The sequence below is a fragment of the Pelodiscus sinensis genome, chromosome 6 (assembly GCF_052426305.1).
Source record: "Pelodiscus sinensis isolate ZL-2025 chromosome 6, ASM5242630v1, whole genome shotgun sequence".
NCBI lineage: Eukaryota > Metazoa > Chordata > Testudines > Trionychidae > Pelodiscus > Pelodiscus sinensis.
The window spans coordinates 97,921,347-97,940,096 of record NC_143057.1 but is presented as its reverse complement, the minus strand read 5'-3'; the positions used below and the strand labels follow the sequence as shown (position 1 = coordinate 97,940,096).

At 42.7% G+C, this 18,750-nt stretch overlaps 1 protein-coding gene across 3 annotated transcripts in view; it reads right to left on the bottom strand.

Annotated features, from left to right (window-relative positions):
* SLC38A9 (solute carrier family 38 member 9) overlaps window positions 1–18,750 on the bottom strand; it is a 90,068-nt gene that overhangs the window by 34,246 nt on the left and 37,072 nt on the right. For all 3 annotated transcript variants that reach the window (XM_006139553.5, XM_006139554.5, XM_075932457.2), the window contains 2 exons: window positions 18,424–18,531; window positions 10,101–10,207 (listed from right to left, as the gene is read on the bottom strand). In XM_006139553.5, coding sequence (XP_006139615.1) covers window positions 10,101–10,207; window positions 18,424–18,531 — 215 coding nt within the window. The remainder of the gene's footprint in view (window positions 1–10,100; window positions 10,208–18,423; window positions 18,532–18,750) is intronic.

Sequence of the window (18,750 nt, the reverse complement as noted above, 5' to 3'; positions counted from 1 at the left end):
TGGCAGAGGATGACTCAGACACAAAAAGCTGCAATGTTTAATGCTTGACCACCATACAAGGGAATTACACTCAGGAAATGTATTATATATTCTACCTTGAAAATGGAATAGTAGACAAAAAAAGATATTTTGATAAAAGTATGGTTCTGTTCTGAAAATGACTGTTAAAATGGCATTGCAGCGTCCCTTAGGTACTACGTCCCAATGGTCTACAGATTAAATATGTAGTTTGCCAGTACAAAAATGGTTTTTGAAATATCCAGCAAGTTTGGTTCTTTTGACTCACACATAACAAAGGTTTTACAGGTGGGATCTTCCTGGTCCAATAACCTTGGGACCTGAGCAGTCCCCAACAACAGAGTTTGCCCCACCATCAAGGTTCCCCTCTAGCTTTTGGCCCTGCTCCCCATAGCAGGCCTGCTGCCTCTAGCCCTGCCAGGCTCCTGGGCTCCAGCCCCCCGGTCTCCCCCCCCACCCCACTTCTAGCCCAAGCAGACTTTCATCCCCGCTATGCTAGCCTGGCCCTACTGCCTCCTGCCAAGCAGGACTTGCTCTCTTCTGTGCCAGCACCGCTGCCACCCAGACTGCACCCTACTACGGCAGCCCTGAGCTTCCCACCACTAGCCTAGACCCTGAACCTGCCCAGCTGGGGCTCTCTCTAATCCAACAATATCCATAGTCTTTCTGGCCTGTGGATGTTGCTGATCAGAGGCCTGGATTTTAGAAAGTTCAACCTGTACTAACAGCGCTTAACAATTCTGTTGGGGAATTAGCCAAACAATCTATCCCCTTAGAAAATAAATTTATTCTTGCAAGGTATGACTAAATACATACAATACATTAAATGCTTGTGATTGACCATTCAAAAATGTTTCTCTTTCCGAAGGGCAGCCACACTTTAAAATGGCGAATTACTGCACCCCTAAACAAAAATCACTGTAATGTAAGAGCTCCTATAACATCTTCTAAAGCAGTGGTCCTCAAACTTCTACCTCTTGCCCCACCTTTCCCTTAGAATCATAGAGCTGAAAGAGACCTCGGGCGGTCATCAAGTCCCACCCCCTACCCAAGCAGGACCAATCCCAACTAAATCGACCCAGCCAGTGCTTTGTCAAACAAACTTAAACACCTCTAGGGATAGAGATTCCACCACCTAACTAGGTAACCCATTCCAGTACTTCACCACCCTTCTAGTGAAATAGTTTGTCTTAATATCCAACCTAGACCTCCCCCACTGTAACTTGAGCCCATTGCTCCTTGTTCTGCCATCCGTCACTACTATGAACACCCTTTCTCCATCTTCTTTGGAACCTCCCTTCAGGAAGCTGAACGCTGCTATCAAATCCCCCCTCACTCTTCGCTTCTGCACACTAAAACCAAAATCCCTCAGCCTCTCCTCCTAGATCATATGCTCCAGCCCCCTAATCATTTTGATCACCCTCCACTGGACCCTCTCCAATGTATCCACATCCTTTCTGTAGCGGGGGGGCCCAGAACTGGACACAATACTCCAGATGTGGCCTCACCACAGCCGAATAAAGGGGGAATAATTACTTCTCTAGATCTGCTGGCAATGCTTCTCCTAATGCAACCTAGCCATCTTGGCTACAAGAGCACACTGTTGATTCATATCCAGCTTCCTATCCACTGTAATCCCCAGGTCCTTTTCTGCAGAACTGTTACTTAGCCATTCGGTCCCCAGCCTGTAACAATGCTTGGGATTCTTCCATCCCAGGACTCTGCACTTGTCCTTGTCGAACCTCAGTCATCAGATTTCTTTTGGTCCAATCCTCTAATCTATCTAGGTCACTCTGGACCCTATCCCTACCCTCCAGCATATCTACCTCTCCTATTAGCTTAGTGTCGTCTGCAAACTTGCAGTGTCATCCCCTCATCCAGGTCATTAATAAAGATGAACAAAACCGGCCCTAGAACCGATCCTTGGGGCACGCTGCTAGAAACCGACTGCCAATCTGACACAGAGCCATTAATCACTACCCGTTGGGCCCGACAGTCTAGCCAGCTTTTATCCATCTTACAATCCATTTATCTAATCCATACTTCCTTAACTTGTTGGCAAGAATACTGTGGGAGATTGTATCATAAGAACATAAGAACGGCCGTACTGGGTCAGACCAAAGGTCCATCTAGCCCAGTATCCTGTCTACCGACAGTGGCCAGCACCAGGTGCCCCAGAGAGGGTGGACCGAAGACAATGATCAAGCGATTTGTCTCCTGCCATCCCTGTCCAGCCTCTGACAAACAGAGGCCAAGGACACCATTTTATCCCCTGGCTAATAGCCTTTTATGGACCTAACCTCCATGAAATTATCTAGCTTCTCTTTAAACTCTATTATAGTCCTAGCCTTCACAGCCTCCTCTGGCAAGGAGTTCCACAGGTTGACTACACGCTGTGTGAAGAAGAACTTTCTTTTATTAGTTTTAAACCTGCTCCCCATTAATTTCATTCGGTGTCCTCTAGTTCTATTTAGGGAACTAATAAATAACTTTTCTTTATCCGCCCTCTCCACACCACTCATGATTTTATAAACCTCTATCATATCCCCCCTCAGTCTCCTCTTTTCTAAACTGAAAAGTTCCAGTCGCTTTAACCTCTCTTCATATGGGACCCATTCCAAACCCCTAATCATTTTAGTTGCCCTTTTCTGAACCCTTTCCAAGGCCAAAATATCTTTTTTGAGGTGAGGAGACCACATCTGTACACCGTATTCAAGATGTGGGCATACCATAGTTTTACACAGGGGCAGTAAGATATTCTAGGTCTTATTTTCTATCCCTTTCCTAATAATTCCTAGCATCCTATTTGCCTTTTTGACCGCCGCTGCACACTGCGTGGAAGTTTTCAGAGAACTGTCCACGATAACTCCAAGATCTCTTTCCTGATTTGTCGTAGCCAAATTAGCCCCCATCATACTGTACGTATAGTTGGGATTATTTTTCCCAATGTGCATTACTTTACACTTATCCACATTAAATTTCATTTGCCATTTTGTTGCCCAGTCACTCAGTTTGGTGAGATCTTTTTGGAGTCCCTCACAGTCTACTTCTGTCTTGACTATCCTAAACAGTTTTGTATCATCTGTAAACTTTACTACTTCACTGCTTACCCCTTTCTCCAGATCATTTATGAATAAGTTGAAAAGGATTGGTCCCAGGACTGACCCTTGGGGTACACCACTAGTTACCCCTCTCCAATCTGAAAATTTACCATTTATTCCTACCCTTTGTTTCCTGTCTTTTAACCAGTTCTCAATCCAAGAAAGGACCTTCCCTCTTATCCCATGGCCGTGTAAATTACACAAGAGCCTTTGGTGAGGGACCTTGTCAAAGGCTTTCTGAAAATCCAAGTATACTATATCTACTGGATCCCCCTTGTCCGCATGTTTGTTAACTCTTTCAAAGAACTGTAATAGATTAGTAAGACAGGATTTCCCTTTACAGAAACCATGCTGACTTTTGTCCAACAAATTACGTTCTTCTACATGCTTCACAATTTTATTCTTTACTATTGTTTCGACTAATTTGCCCAGTACTGAAGTTAGACTTACCGGTCTGTAATTGCCAGGATCGCCTCTATAGCCCTTTTTAAATATTGGTGTCATGTTGGCTACCTTCCAGTCATTAGGTACGGAAGCCGATTTAAAGGATAGGTTACAAACCACAGATAATAGCTCAGCAATTTCCCATTTGAGTTCTTTTAGAACCTCTGGATGAATGCCATCCGGTCCCAGAGATTTGTTAACATTAAGTTTTTCTATTTGTTCCAAAACCTCCTCTAATGACACTTCAATCCGGGACAGTTCCTCAGATTCACCACCCACAAAGGACAATGCAGATTCAGGAATCTCCCCAACGTCCTCAGCCGTGAAGACTGAAGCAAAGAAATCATTTAGTTTCTCTGCAATGGCTTTATCGTCCTTGATTGCTCCTTTTATAGCTCGATCATCTAGGGGACCCACAGGTTTTTTAGCAGGCTTCCTGCTTCTAATGTACTGAAACATTTTGTTATTTCTTTTTGAGTTTTTGGCTAGCTGTTCCTCAAAATCTTTTTTTGCTTTTCTTACTACATTTTTACACTTCATTTGACAGTGTTTATGTTCTTTTCCATTTATCTCACTAGGATTGGACTTCCACTTCTTAAAAGATACCTTTTTGTCCCTCACTGCTTCTTTTACATGGTGGTTAAGCCACGGTGACTCTGTTTTAGGTCTCTTACTATGTTTTTTAATTTGGGGTATACATTTAAGTTGGGCCTCTATTATGGTGTCTTTAAAAAGTTTCCATGCAGCTTTCAGGGATTTGGCTCTAGTCACTGTGCCTTTTAATTTCTGTTTAACTAACCTCCTCATTTTTGTGTAATTCCCCTTTTTGAAATTAAATGCCAGAGTGCTGGACTGCTGAGGTGTTCTTCCCACCACAGGAATGTCGAATGTTATTATATTATGGTCACTATTCCCAAGCGGTCCTGTAACGTTTATATTCTGGACCTTATCCTGCACTCCACTCAGGACTAAATCGAGAATTGCCTCTCCCCTTGTGGGTTCCTGCACCAGCTGCTCCAAGAAGCAGTCATTTAAGCCATTGAGAAATTTTCTCTCTGCTTCTCTTCCTGAGGTGACACGTGTCCAGTCAATATGGGGGTAATTAAAATCCCCCATTATTATAGAGTTTTTATTTTGGTAGCCTCTCTAATCTCCCTTTGCATTTCAATGTCAGTATCGCTGTCCTGGTCAGGTGGTCGGTAATATATCCCTACTGCTAATTTCTTATTATTGGAGCATGGAATTACTATCCATAGCTATTCTATTGAACATGTTGAGTCACTTAATATTTTTATTTCGTTTGATTCTACATTATCTTTCACATACAGTGCCACTCCGCCACCCACCCGGCCTGCTCTATCCTTTCTATATATTTTATATCCCAGTATAATTGTGTCCCACAGATTTTCCTCATTCCACCAGGTTTCGGTGATGCCTATTATGTCAATCTCCTCATTTAATACGAGGTACTCTAGTTCACCCATCTTATTAGTCAGACTCCTAGCATTTGTGTACAAGCACTTTAAAAATTTGCCCCTGCTTATTTGTCTGCCATTCTCTGATGCACTGGATTCCTTTGTATGCAGTTGTTTGTCTGCTCTGGCCCATAGTTTGCCCTCTCCCATCCTCTCTTTCTGAATACAGCTTAGAGAATCCCTATCAATGGATTCTCCTCTAAGAGAAGTCTCCCTCCGATTTACGTGCATCTCCACACCAATCGGCTTTCCCCCATCTCTTAGTTTAAAAACTGCTCTACGGCCTTTTTAATGTTTAGTGCCAGCAGTTTGGTTCCACCCTGGTTTAGGTGGAGCCCATCCTTCCTGTATAGGCTCCCCCTCTCCCAAAAGTGTCCCCAGTTCCTAATAAATCCAAACCCCTCTTCCCTACACCATAGTGTCATCCACGCATTGAGACTCTGAAGCTCTGCCTGCCTACCTGGCCCTGCGCGTGGAACTGGAAGCATTTCCGAGAATGCCACCATAGAGGTCCTGGATTTCAGTCTCTTTCCTAGCAGCCTAAATTTGGCCTCCAGGACATCTCTCCTACCCTTCCCTATGTCATTGGCACCTACGTGTACCACGACCACCAGGTCCTCCCCAGCACTACACATAAGTCTGTCTAGATGCCTCGAGAGATCCGCAACCTTCACACCGGGCAGGCAAGTGACAATACGGTTCTCCCGGTCATCACAAACCCAACTATCTATGTTTCTAACCATCGAATCACCCACTACTAACACCTGCCTCTTCCTAACTGGCATTCCCTCCCCCTCAGAGGTATCCTCAGTGCGAGAGGATACCGCAACATCCTCTGGGAGGAGGGTCCCAACTACGGGATGGTTTCCCTCTGCTCCCATTGAATGCTCTGTTCTCTTGAGACTTTCATCCTCCTTAAGAGCACTGGGGCTCTCAGACTGGAGGTGGGACAGTACTACACTGTCCTGGAAAGTCTCATCAACATAGCTCTCTACCTCCTTTAGCTCCTTCAGTTCAGCCACCCTGGCCTCCAAAGCCCGAACTCGGTCTCTGAGAGTCAGGAGCTCCTTGCAACAGGTGCACACATATGCCACCCTCCCACAGGGCAGGTAATCATACATGTTAGACTCGACGCAATAAAAAGGATAGCCCCCACTCTGCTGCTGGGCTTCTGTCTCCATTTTTCTAATGAATAAGTTTAAGTATAAACTGGGATTCTTTTTAAACCTCTGGAATATAGATTATTCTAAGAGTTATGTTTTAAAGAAGGTCAGAAGTCACTAGTGCCCTCTAACCTCCCCCTCTAAACTCCCTCTCCAAACTCTCCTGTTAGCTGTTCCTGGTCGCTGAGTCACAGGCTTATATAGCTCTGGTAGCCCCTCCCCCTGACTGAGGCTCAGCCAATTAACAGAGACTTCTAGATTTCAAACCGTTTAGAAGCTCCTTCAATCAAACAAACAAACAAACCAAACAGACAAACACAAGCTCAGCACACTGCAAATAACTCCCCCACACACAAACACACACTCCAGACAGCCACTTACCACAAGGGTCCCGTTTTTACACCTCTTTTACCTGGAGAACTCCCTCTCCAAACTCTCCTGTTAGCTGTTCCTGGTCGCTGAGTCACAGTATCAAAAGCTTTGCTAAAGTCAAGGTATATCACATCCACTGACTTTCCCATATCCACAGAGCCAGTTACCTCATCATAGAAGCTAATCAAATTGGTCAGGTTTGACTTGCTCTTGGTGAATCCATGTTGACTATTCTTGATCACTTTCCCCTCTTCCAAGTGCTTCAAAATGGAATGATTTTTCCAGGGACTGAGGTAAGGATGACTGGTCTGTAGTTCCCTGGATTGTCCTTCTTCCCTTTTTTGAAGATGGGCACTACATTTGCCTTTTTCCAATCATCCAGGATTTCTCTCGCTTTCCATGAGTTTCCCTTGTCTATTCCCTCCCACTCCCATGGAGTCGGGTGGGCAGCTAGGGTCATAGCTGGGAGCAGGGGGTAGGAGTCAATCTCTGGGCAGGCGGGGCCTGAAGCAGAGCTGGGCAGTGCTCCTTCCCCCCTGCCCCGGTGGGAGGCTGATCCCAGACCCCCCCCTAAATGTTACTCTGTGCCCCCCATAGAGGGCCATGCCCCACAGATTGAAGACCTCTCTTCTAAGGTCTAGGTTACATGCTCATTCTATGCACCTCTCTTCAGGACCCCTTGAGGCAAACAAATGTTGAGAGAAGAGGTAAGTGACAGGCTAAGTGCAAACGATTGTATTTAGGAACAGAAGTGTGTGTGTGTGGGGGGGGGGAATCAAACACACAAATACAGAATAGGGAATATCTGGCTGGATAGTAGTACTGCTGAAAAAACATTGGAGGATTATAGTGGATCATAAATTGAACCTGAGCCAATATAATTCCAGGGTGCATTAATAGGAGTGTAGTTTTTAAGACACAGGAGCTAAATTTCCCACCCTTTTTGGCAACGGTGAAGCTTCAATTCTACACACCACACTTTAGGAAAGATGTGGAGAAACTGGAGAGAGCTGAAAGGAGAGTAATAAAATGATAAAAGATTTGTAACACTGAGCTTATTTAATCTTGGGAAAAGACGACTGAGGGGACCAGATAAGAGTCTTCAAATGTATTAATGGCTGTTACATAAAGGATAGTGACCAATTCTTTTCCATCTACCCTTGAAAGGGGAACAAGTAGTATTGGGGCTTAACCTGCAGCAAGAGAGATTTAGGCTAGTGATTAGGGAAAACTGTCTAACTAAAAGTTTAGCTAAACTAAAAGTGTAGGAATATGTAGCTAAGGGAGGTTATGGAACTTCTATCATGAGAGGCTCTAGGTTTATTTGATCCTGACACAGCAAAGGGGAAATGGAGCAAATGACCTGTTGAGGTCAGCCCAGCCCTACATTTCTCCAATTTTATGATCCTATATTATAACACACTTCAGTTTTGTGCACTTGTGCCTTTTCACAGACTCCTCATTAAAAGAGGATTCAAGGGAAAAAATGGGTTTGGCTGTGTTAAAAATGAACTTTCCACATGAGCCCATGAAAACTTGGTCTCAAAACTAGTCAGGGTGTAAATTCTGATTATCTTTGAAAATCTCTTCAGGGCAAATTTGTAAAAGTTACCACTACGGTCAGGAACATTTAGCACAAGCTAGCACTTAACAACAGATACATTCTTTCTGCTTGTTGACCGCTGGCTGGATTAAAAGATGCATCAGCTACACAGAAGCATTCAGGCTTAATTAATGTCTAACAAGTGCTTTGAGTTTTATGGTACCTTCTCATCCAAAGATCTCAATGTTGTATCAACGGAAATTAAGAATACAGCCTTGATGGATTAAAGATATTATTTGAGCTTATATAAGCAATGCACTTTATAACCAAGGCAGAGATTGTGGGCTAGATTGTTCCCCTGAAACCATGCACGACAATGGGTTCTAACTGTACCTCCTCCCCATGAAAGGAGGGGAAATGGTGAAACAGCAAACAGTGGAACTGACTGATGCCCAGGAGTCCTACAATAGGTTTGGGAATGGAGGCGGGGGAGTATCTGAGATCAGTGTGGTGCTGGTCTGTATACACATTCTTCCCCCCTTTCTCCTCCTCAAACCCATGGAAAAACCTTTGGAAAAGTTAATACAGTCCTTGCTTCCTTATACAGTTAAAGAAGGGATTCCTCATGCTGCAGTCAGCAGAGGAATCAAACAAAGCTGCACCGTCAGTGAGAGGGGAAAACCACAGGGGAGACCTAGAAGCTTGTGTGAAGGCATCAGGTCCCCTCCACACAGACAACTTTGGTTTCCTGAGGGATCCACAGTGTTGGCTGGCCAAAATTACTGACTTTCTCTTGATGATGGGAGGGAAAATCCTGCCTCTTTCCATAATGGAAGAATGTGAGAAAACTCAGCAAGTTTCCTTCTCCAGGACCCCAGCTTTTAATTAATTAAATTTATTACCATTAGCACCATAACATTCCAGATGCTTCCCAAACAGAAAAGGTCTGGCCCTGCCTAAAGGAGTTTACTTTTTTTGCTATCAATCCTTGACTTACCACAATGTGCCTAAGAAGGTACTGCTAGGATCATTAAATAGCAGGTGATCTTATTGTGTATCTTGTACACCTAGGGACAGTTTCAACTCCACTTCTAAGCTATCAAGTCAGAGATTCAACCACAGCTGAACATTTATCTATTTTGTGATGCCAGGCTAATTACATTTTCATGGAAGATCTTGATTTGCCAGTCCCGGAGCCCTGAATCTGAACACACCAAACTCTGGGGAAATTGCATTTAGTTGTGAATATCATACTTCAATTCTCTGGACATAATGATAATTATAGTTAAGGCTGCTCAAGTGTTTTCATTTTAAATGATTTTTTTAGAGCCTTTAAGATGTCAAACTTGTATCTTCTTGGTTGAAATTTGACAGTTTGTCGTCAAATTGACAGCAAATAAATTTGAAAAGCCTGATTACATTTCAGTGACAGTACCCTCTCATTTATCCAAATGCCTGGGGCACAGCTGAAATATTTGGGTAACTAGACCTCTGGATACACAGAAGTGCTATTCTGAGCTGCAGTTTCACCAACATAGAAATCCTAGTTATACAAGTCTACAATATGTCCCCAAATGCCTTTATATTGGTTAATAGCCTCACAATTAATAAATCTCTTTGAATCTGTCAGCATTAACAAACAGCATTGTATTAACGAACACCAATTCAAAGAGAAGAATTGAGTAGTTATTAACCAACATAGTACTAAAAGGGTGCATACTGTTGATTCAGGTCATTACAATTTTTTTTAATTGCTCTAGAATGAAAAACTGGAGTGACACTTACAAATGCGCTTTTGGTGTGTCAGCAGGCAGTGGCAAACACACACACATAAATTACTCCTTCACACTTACTGGAAAAAACAAGAGATATCTGTGTTCTGCACCTATAACAGCCTCCATATCCGTTTTGAGAGATGTCCAACAAGGAAGCATTAGTGTGGCCTATCATCTTTAAATGAATAATTTCTCATGAAGTTACTTACATTGTTTTCCTGGTTCTTGTTGTTCTTAAGGAGAGTGATAACACAGTTATGAATGAAGAAAGCAAGTGTCAGGACCCCTGTGAGCTGAGGAAACTGAATTCTAAACTCTAGGAAAACAAAAACAAAACAAAAATTAGTTTTTTATTTCTATCAGTGAAATAAACAACAGCTGCCAAAATGTTCATTTCCAAAGTTTATTTCTGGATGACAGGAATGTAGGAATTGCTATTCTGTATCAGGCCATCCATTTAGTTCAGTAACTTGTCTCTGACAGCAGTTATTTCTAGATGCTTCAGCAGAAGGAGCAAATACCCAGTAAAAGCCAACTGTTTATAAACATACTATGCAGAAAAGTTTCTTCCTAACTTGCCGTACTTAGAAGTCTTGTTATTCCAGGACTTAAACAATATACATTTTTCTATTTCTCAAGAGAGCAGTTCAATGCCTTGATAGGCAAACTCATTTTGGAGAAACTCCATCTGTACCAGCGATGGCGGCGGCCAGGAAAAGCTGTCTGCTGTGTGATAGCCTCTTGTTGGTCAATACACAGAGCATCACCAATGACCAATTGTGAAGGAGGCTGCTGACCCTCACTTTTAGGAAGACAAGTGATATCTCTATTGCTTTTTAGAAGAGAGGGGAGTCAAATGATTGTTTACAAAACAAAGGCTTAGGAAAAAAATATCAAGATACCTTCAACCGGGAGAATATAAAGGGCACCAGTCAACAAATGTCTTTACCTCCTCTGGAAACAGCAATGTTGCTTTTAGTGCCAGAGTGCTAATTCACTTATGCTAGAACATCATTAAGCACCATTTTGGCTTGTATACCACAAATACTAGCAAAGAGACAGCTGGTCTAAGAGAATAGAACATTTGTCTATCTCTACAGCATTATGCTGGCTTCTCTGTCTTTAAATATTTTATTAGCACTGATGCAGTACCAATGCTAACAAATAGAAAACAATGTCTCACTTTAGTTTTAATTCCCACTACTTTAATTCTAACAATAAACCACATTGGCAGATTCAAAACCGCTCATTACTCAGCATTTTATCCTTCCCACCATAATGACATCAGCCAAAGTTGCTATATCGTTGGCATACTTATCTTTGCAGACATACAGGCAGTCCCCGGGTTACATACAAGATAGGGACTGTAGGTTTGTTCTTAAGTTGAATCTGTATGTAAGTCGGAACTGGCATCCAGATTCAGCCGCTGCTGAAACTAACCAGCGGCTGACAGCAGGAAGCCTGAGGCAGAGTTGCTCTGCCCCGGGCTTCCTGGAATCAGCCACTGATCAGTTTCAACAGGCTGAATCTGGACGCCAGTTCTTACATACAGATTCAACTTAAGAACCCCAGGCGTCCCCAAGTCAGCTGCTGCTGAAACTGATCAGCGGCTGATTCCAGGAAGCCCGGGGCACAGCAACTCTGCCTCAGGCTTCCTGCAGTCAGCTGCTGGTCAGTTTCAGCAGCGGCTGACTTGGGGACGCCTGGGGCAGAGCAGCTTGGGTGCTGCTGGGTTGCTCCAGTAGCGCCGCTCCTTGGCGCTACTGGACCAACCCAGCAGCACCCAAGCTGCTCTGCCCCAGGCGTCCTGATTCAGCCGCTGCTGAAACTGACCAGCAGTGGCTGAATCAGGACGCCTGGGGCAGAGCAGATGGGGTGCTGCCGGGTTGGTCCAGTAGCGCCCAGAGCAGTGCTACGGGACCAACTGGCAGTGCCCCAGCTGCTGTACCACAGGCGTCCGGAGCAAAGCCGCGGAGCACGGGGGCAGTGGGACAGCCCAGACGCGCCGCGGCTGTCCTGCTGCCCACGTGCTCCGCAGCTTTGCTCCCCGTCTCCCTGGTCTGCTGGTCTCCAGTAGACCAGGGAGATGGGGAGCAAAGCAGAGCAAAGCCGCGGAGCACGCCAGCAGCGGGACAGCCGCGGCGCGTCTGGGCTGTCCGCTGCCCACGTGCTCCGCGGCTTTGCTCCGCTTTGCTCCCAGTCTCCCTGGTCTGTTGGTCTCCAGCAGATCAGGGAGACGAGGAGCAAAGCCGCGGAACACGCCAGCAGCGGGACAGCCGCGGCGCATCTGGGCTGTCCGCTGCCCGTGTGCTCCGCGGCTTAGCTCCACGTCTCCCCAGACCAGGGAGACGGGGAGCAAAGCCTCTGAGGACGCCGGCAGCGGGACAGCCGCGGCACGTCTGGGCTGTCGGATCCGCCTAACTCGGGGACTGCCTGTATTCATAAGAGCTGAACACTCAACATCTTATGACCACATACTGCACTATGGATTGCTATATATCAATCTATACTGAAGCTGCTCAATAGAACATTAGACCTGAACCTCAAGTGCACTTTAAACCAGTCTAGTTTCACATTTGCCCTATGGTTGTTAACAAAATTCAAACAAACTACAGCTAGTTAACATCCAGACTTCTCAGGAAATTTGGAGATGAACTTTTTTTGACCTCTTTGGATATTCATGAGCGCACTGAACATTTTGAGATTGTTTGCTGGTGCAATTTGAAATCAAAGAAGGTTTTCAGACAAAGCTCAGTTTGAGGTCTCTCAGAGACCAAGAGCAGAGGCTGTATTTCATCTGAACTCCATGATACACCATGTACATTATATATATGGTTTGCAACCCTAGCCTCACTGTATTCTCACTGTCTGAGATTGTCAAGAAGCAGCCAACTATAGCACTTCATCATTAATTTCATTAGCCAGCTAGAAACTAGCTATTGCTGGAAACTTACCAACCATTAGCTGGAAACCAATTATTTTAGGACTCATTTTAATCACACATATTACTGTAGGGATTTTACTAAGGGAAAAGTTCCAAGGCCTAACTTCTGGAAGTGTGGATAGCAGTCCATCTTATCTATACAAGTCATGCATCAGAGCAAAGACATAAGCTTTGTGTCTCATCAGCTGACTCTGAGTGGCCCAAGCAAGCATATTACTCTGAATTCCATCTGTTAGAGGAAATAACGTTATACCATCAGATATATATATCATTAATATAGAGGTCAGGAATCAAATGCTTTGAGTGCAAATTGTTTTACCTGAGACAAATAAAACTAACTGGCTTACCCCTTCATTCCCAGTCTCTCTCCCTCTGCTGCTTTTATTTTTAAGAGAAAAGGTTCGATATCACTGACATGGTGCTTTGTGTGTTGATGCTCTCAGAATCTTGAGATTCACAGTCTCATTCTTGCCGCTTATACACCCTAAAGGCTTATGTTCTGGTCTTGTGTACAGCTGAAACCAGCAAGAATTCATCATCTCAGAAGGTGAGCGTTGCAATAAGAAAGGAAAATTATTTTGGCTAAGATAAAGGAACTACTTAACCCATGTACCCCTTTGTTGTCTGGCACTCAGGTTCTCCTTCCAAAAACAGATACCACTGACCTCCATTCATGGAAACATTAAAGAACAAATATTAGTGACTAGGTACTAGCTAGAAAACTGATGTTAGAGCAGTATTCTTAGCCAGGAATACACAGAACATACTATTCAAGCTGCCTAGTTTCTTACCTTCTACGCCATTTCAATTTGAGTATGTCTATACAGAGGAAAATCAAAGCTGCTGCTGTCAATCTTCCAGAGTATGAATAAGCGGGTCTAGCGAAGACATGCTAATTCAAACTGAGAGGGGCACTCTGGTCAATGCTGGTAGCCCTGCTGCCACAAGGAAGAAGTGAAGTCAAAGGGCGAGTGCTCTCCCTTTGACTTCCTGCAGCATGGACACCACCAAATGTCAAGTTAAGGTTCGACTTCAGCTACACAATTAATGTAGCTGAAGTTGTGTATCTTAATTCAACCTTGTCCCACAGTGTAGACATACCCTCTAAATTTAAGTAAATCCACACACACCACCACAGAAATTGTGGCTGTATAATACTTCGATAATGCTGTACTATGGTAGAGAGTTTATTCCAATAATGTCTATTACTTTAGCTTTCTTTGCAAGACTCTTCACCTCCAGCAGTAAGTCAGCCAACATAGCTGTGGAAACATTCCAGGGAAGTTTGTAGCAGATTTGATGGAAATACTGCACTATATGTCAAGCTGTCCTGGGTAAAGTCAAGCATTTATTTCCTTATGTTACAGTAACATTTATTTTGTGATTTTATTTGGCTTTTACCAATGAGCACGTTTTCTAAAAGCATTTGTCTATTCATTAATTCCATCTATGCAAAGTGTCTTTCCACAGACTGATAAATTGGTTCACTGGCTCTAAGCCTTTTGGTGCAGAATGCCCAATAACCCAGTGCTGCAAAAAACTCCTACTTCCACCTGTAGCTGCCCAGGAGAACTCACCCTACGGATCAGCTATAGGCCTAGCCTGCGTACAGCAATTGCACAGGCTATAGAACTGTCCCAAAATCCTTTCTAGAGCATATCTTTTTAGAAAAAAATCCGTTCTTGATTTAAAAGACCGTGATCTACAACCAACCACAACTATTGGTAAACTGTTCTAATGATTAAATTACTCGACTGTTATAAATGCCTACTTTATTTCCTGTTTGAATTGTCTTGTTTTAACTTCCAACCATTGGATCATGGTACACCTTTCTCTGCTAGTCTGAAAATCCCACCAGTAATATTTGTTCCAATTGTAAATACTTATAAACTGTAATTAAATCACACCTTCTATTAGTTTAATTAAACAGATTGAGCACCTGGAATCTATCACTACAGGTGGGACCTCTCTGATCCAGCACTCTCAGGACCTGAGCATTCCCAAACAACAGAGTTTGCTGGACCGTGATCAAGGCTTCCTGCCAGCTGTTGGCTCTGATCCTCACCTTAGGCCTGCTGCTCCCAAACCCTGCTGGGGCTGTGCTTCCTAGAGTGCTGATCTTGCCTGGGGCTCTACTCCCCAGCTCCAGTCCAGGCTGCGCTCTCAGGTGCCGGTCCTGCTGCCTCTGGTCCAGGCAGGGCTATGCTCCCCGCTATGCTGACCTGGCCTGCGCTTCGCTGTCAGCCACTGCTGGCCAGGGCTGTGTTCTTGGTTGCTAGCACTGCTGCATCCTGCTGGGTAGGGCTGCTTTCCATGCTGTGCCAGCCCCACTGCCACCAGGGTTGTGCTACTGGGCAGGGCTGTGCTCTCTACCACCAGTCCCAGCTGGTGCTGTGCTCCACACCACCGCAGCTCCTGAACCTGGCCAGCTGGGGCTCTCTTCAGGGACAAGGATGTTGCCAAATCAGAGGCTTGCGGATTTCAGAGGTTCAACCTCTAAAGGATTGCTTTCTAATCCTTTAGTAAGTCTCATGGAGAGAGTTCAGAAAAGAGTTAATTTCAACCTTCTCCTTGATTTGTGGACATGTGAACTGGACACAGTATTTCAGCAGCAGTCACACCAGTGCGAAATACAGAAGTAAAATAACCTCTACCTATTTCTACTTGAGAGTCCACGGTTCATGCCACAATGATTGTGCTAGTCCTTTTAGTTAAAGCACGTTACTGCAGCCCATGTTCAGTAGACTATTTACCATCACCCCAAAATCTTGTCGAAGTCACTATTTCCATGGGTAGAGTCCCTATTCAGTAAATATGGCTTATATTCTTTTTTCTAGATGTAGGCATTTACATTTAGCCATGTGAAATGCATAGCATTTGCTTCCATTCAGCTTATGAAGCAATGCAGATTGCTCTATACTAATGACCTGTCCTCTTCATTACTTACCACTTCACCAATTTAGGTGTCAAATTGAAACACAAAAATGTCACTAATTGATAACAAAATCTTAAATAACAATGACCTAGGGGGGAAAAAAAACCTTAGAAACAAGAACAGACCCCTGAGGGACCCTACTAGAAACACATCAGCTCGAGGATGATTCCTTATTTGGGATTACAGTTTAAGACCTATCAACCAACCTTTAATCCATTTCATATATGACACATTAAATTTATACTGTTATAGTTTTTTAAAAAAAAATCAAATAAGCTCTATGGTAGTAAATCAAATAGACTTGGACTTGCACAAGGTATCACATCAATACAGTACTGTTAACTATCAGTAAACCTTATAATATCCTAAAAAAAATTATATCAAGTTAGTTAGGATCAGTTTCCCATACAGTTATGTTCATTGACATCAATTACATAGCCCTCCTTGAATTTATTAATAGACTCCTGTATCAACCATTCTATTATCTTGCAAGGGACTTGTGAGACCCAGGTCATCCCATTTATGTTTTTAAATAATGGCAAACATTAGCTTTCTCTCAAACCTCTGGAACTACTCAGAATTCTAAGACTTATGGACAAATCAATACTGATGGTCCAAAGATTTTCAGCAGCACTTCTGAAATTCTTGGACACAATTGCTCTGTACCTTCTGATTTTAAAATATTAACTTCAGTAGCTACTATTTTAACATCCTCCTGAAAAACTAGTGGAATGAAAAGAATATATATATCATATATGACATGTTTATATATTCTGTTTATTTTACAAATATAGAACAGAAATATTTATTGAATATTTCTGCCTTCTCTGCATTATTGATAATTCTGCAATTTCCATGTAGTAATGGACCAATACCATTGTTAATATTCTTTCTGTTCCCACATACTTCTTAAAAGACTGTTGCTTATTGTCCATAACTCTGCTGGCCATAGATCTCTCCTTTTGTCCCTTTGTTCCCCTTATCAACTTTCCACAATTCCTAGCTTCTAATTTATATTCATCATCCTCAGCTTCCCTGTTTTTGTTTGTTTGAAAAGAGTTAATTTCAAAATATAGTTAATTATATTGAAATTAACTCTTTCAGAGCTCCCATGTTCCTGGCCTCCCTTTACCTCTAAACCATTTTTTTAAACCAATATGGTGTTTTCCTTGTTTATGGCTTGTTGACTGATCACTGATCTTAGCTAGGGATATTAAAATGGTTAACCAGTTAGCCATTTTAACTCAGGACCTGCACCCTTTCCCCCACCATGATGTTCCACAACCTGGTCTGCTGGCCCCTCTGTGGTTGGCTACTGCTGGATTTTGCTGGTGCAAGGGCTAGTTAACTGGTAAGGATACCATTAAGCTTCATGTTTACCAGTTAACCATTTAACGTTCCTAATCAACATCCTAATGGAGGAAGTGAACAATGTAGTGTGGTAATGGCAGCTATTTAATTTCACTGAGACACAGATTCCACCTCTGCCCATCATTTGTTGAACCACCCATCTTCTAGTTCTCTTTTATTTTACTATATAAATTCAAAATTTTTTCCCATATTTTTTCTTTCCCATATTTTTTCTTCTCTTCAGGTCATTTTTCTTAGTTCACTTGTAACAATAGCCAAGTTTTGCATTTGTAAAGGTGGTGGTGTAATTTGTATCACGACTGGGAAACATACATATTTTTCTTTCTTCTGAAATACAGTAAGTGGATTTCCATTTTTTCTTCCATAACAGAAAACAAATGTACCAGATGGATGAATACCTCAGAGCTTCATAATATGCTTGAGTCAATAATTAAATATTAATGAAAGGTAAAATTACTCCCCCATTCTTAGAAGAAAATCACAATGATCCAATAAGGCATACCACCTTTCAGAGCTCCCATGTGATGCTTCCTCTTGTAAAGGAAGAGAGAGAGAGAGAGAGAGAATATTAGATTCTCTTCCCAAGCCTTACCCAAGAAATAGATGCCATTTATTCTCCACTAGAATCTTTTCTCTTTCATGAATAGCCTCCTACACCATTTATCCAGTGATGATACATCCTTGTGTTTGTGACAGCCATATGTTGAAATGCAATATCCCTTAAAAAATTTGCAACCAATGTTGCCAGCAACAGAGAAAAGTATACGATAGTTAATGGGAGTTTACAAATTCAGGGCTAAAGGTTGAGGACCAGGAGAAAGCAGAGAGTAAAGGTGAAGTGCATTTGGACATATGATGATGAATACCATACAAGAAATTAGTGGAGTACATGCTACACTTTATGAAATCACTCTCTTTTAGAAGTTTGACTACTGAGCACTATTTTAAGAATGAATCATAGGAAAAAGTGAAGTCAGCATTTTCCAGCACACAGGAGGGATGGAATCACATTTTGTTTTATGTGCCAGATCATGCAGGTACCAAGCACTGAATAGCCTTCAACTCCTGGTTCCCTGTACCATTGTTACTCAACCTTCAGGAAGCACCAGTAAGTCCAGTGTTCCCCAAAGTCTCTGGCAGCATTAGCAAACAACATTTACTTACCTATTGTTCCTCACAAGAGTGTTGCGAGGATAATAATGAAGATTTAACATGTTTTAAAGATTCAAAACACCACATACATGCTTCAAATTAATCACGGTGTTTAATTTTAGATACTTACCTGGTACAAAAAATTCATTCGCGGTTAACCAGTTGAATTCTAAATGGAATCCCAGATGTGAAGCCTTCAGAGTAACAAGAAAAACTAAGTAGACAACTGAAATGGTACCTACACACAGAAAAAAAAATTACAACCCACAAACAAATCATTAGGCTAAATTGTTATAGAAAATTATTTATGCTCCGTTCTATATTGGCCCCATCTAATTAGTTGCCACCAACTCAAAGAATTGGGGGTACTTAATCCCAAAACTGCAGGCCAATCTGAATTTTTAAACACTAATTCTGAGATTCCAAATTTCCTTTTTACAAAGCTAAAAAGAGAGCT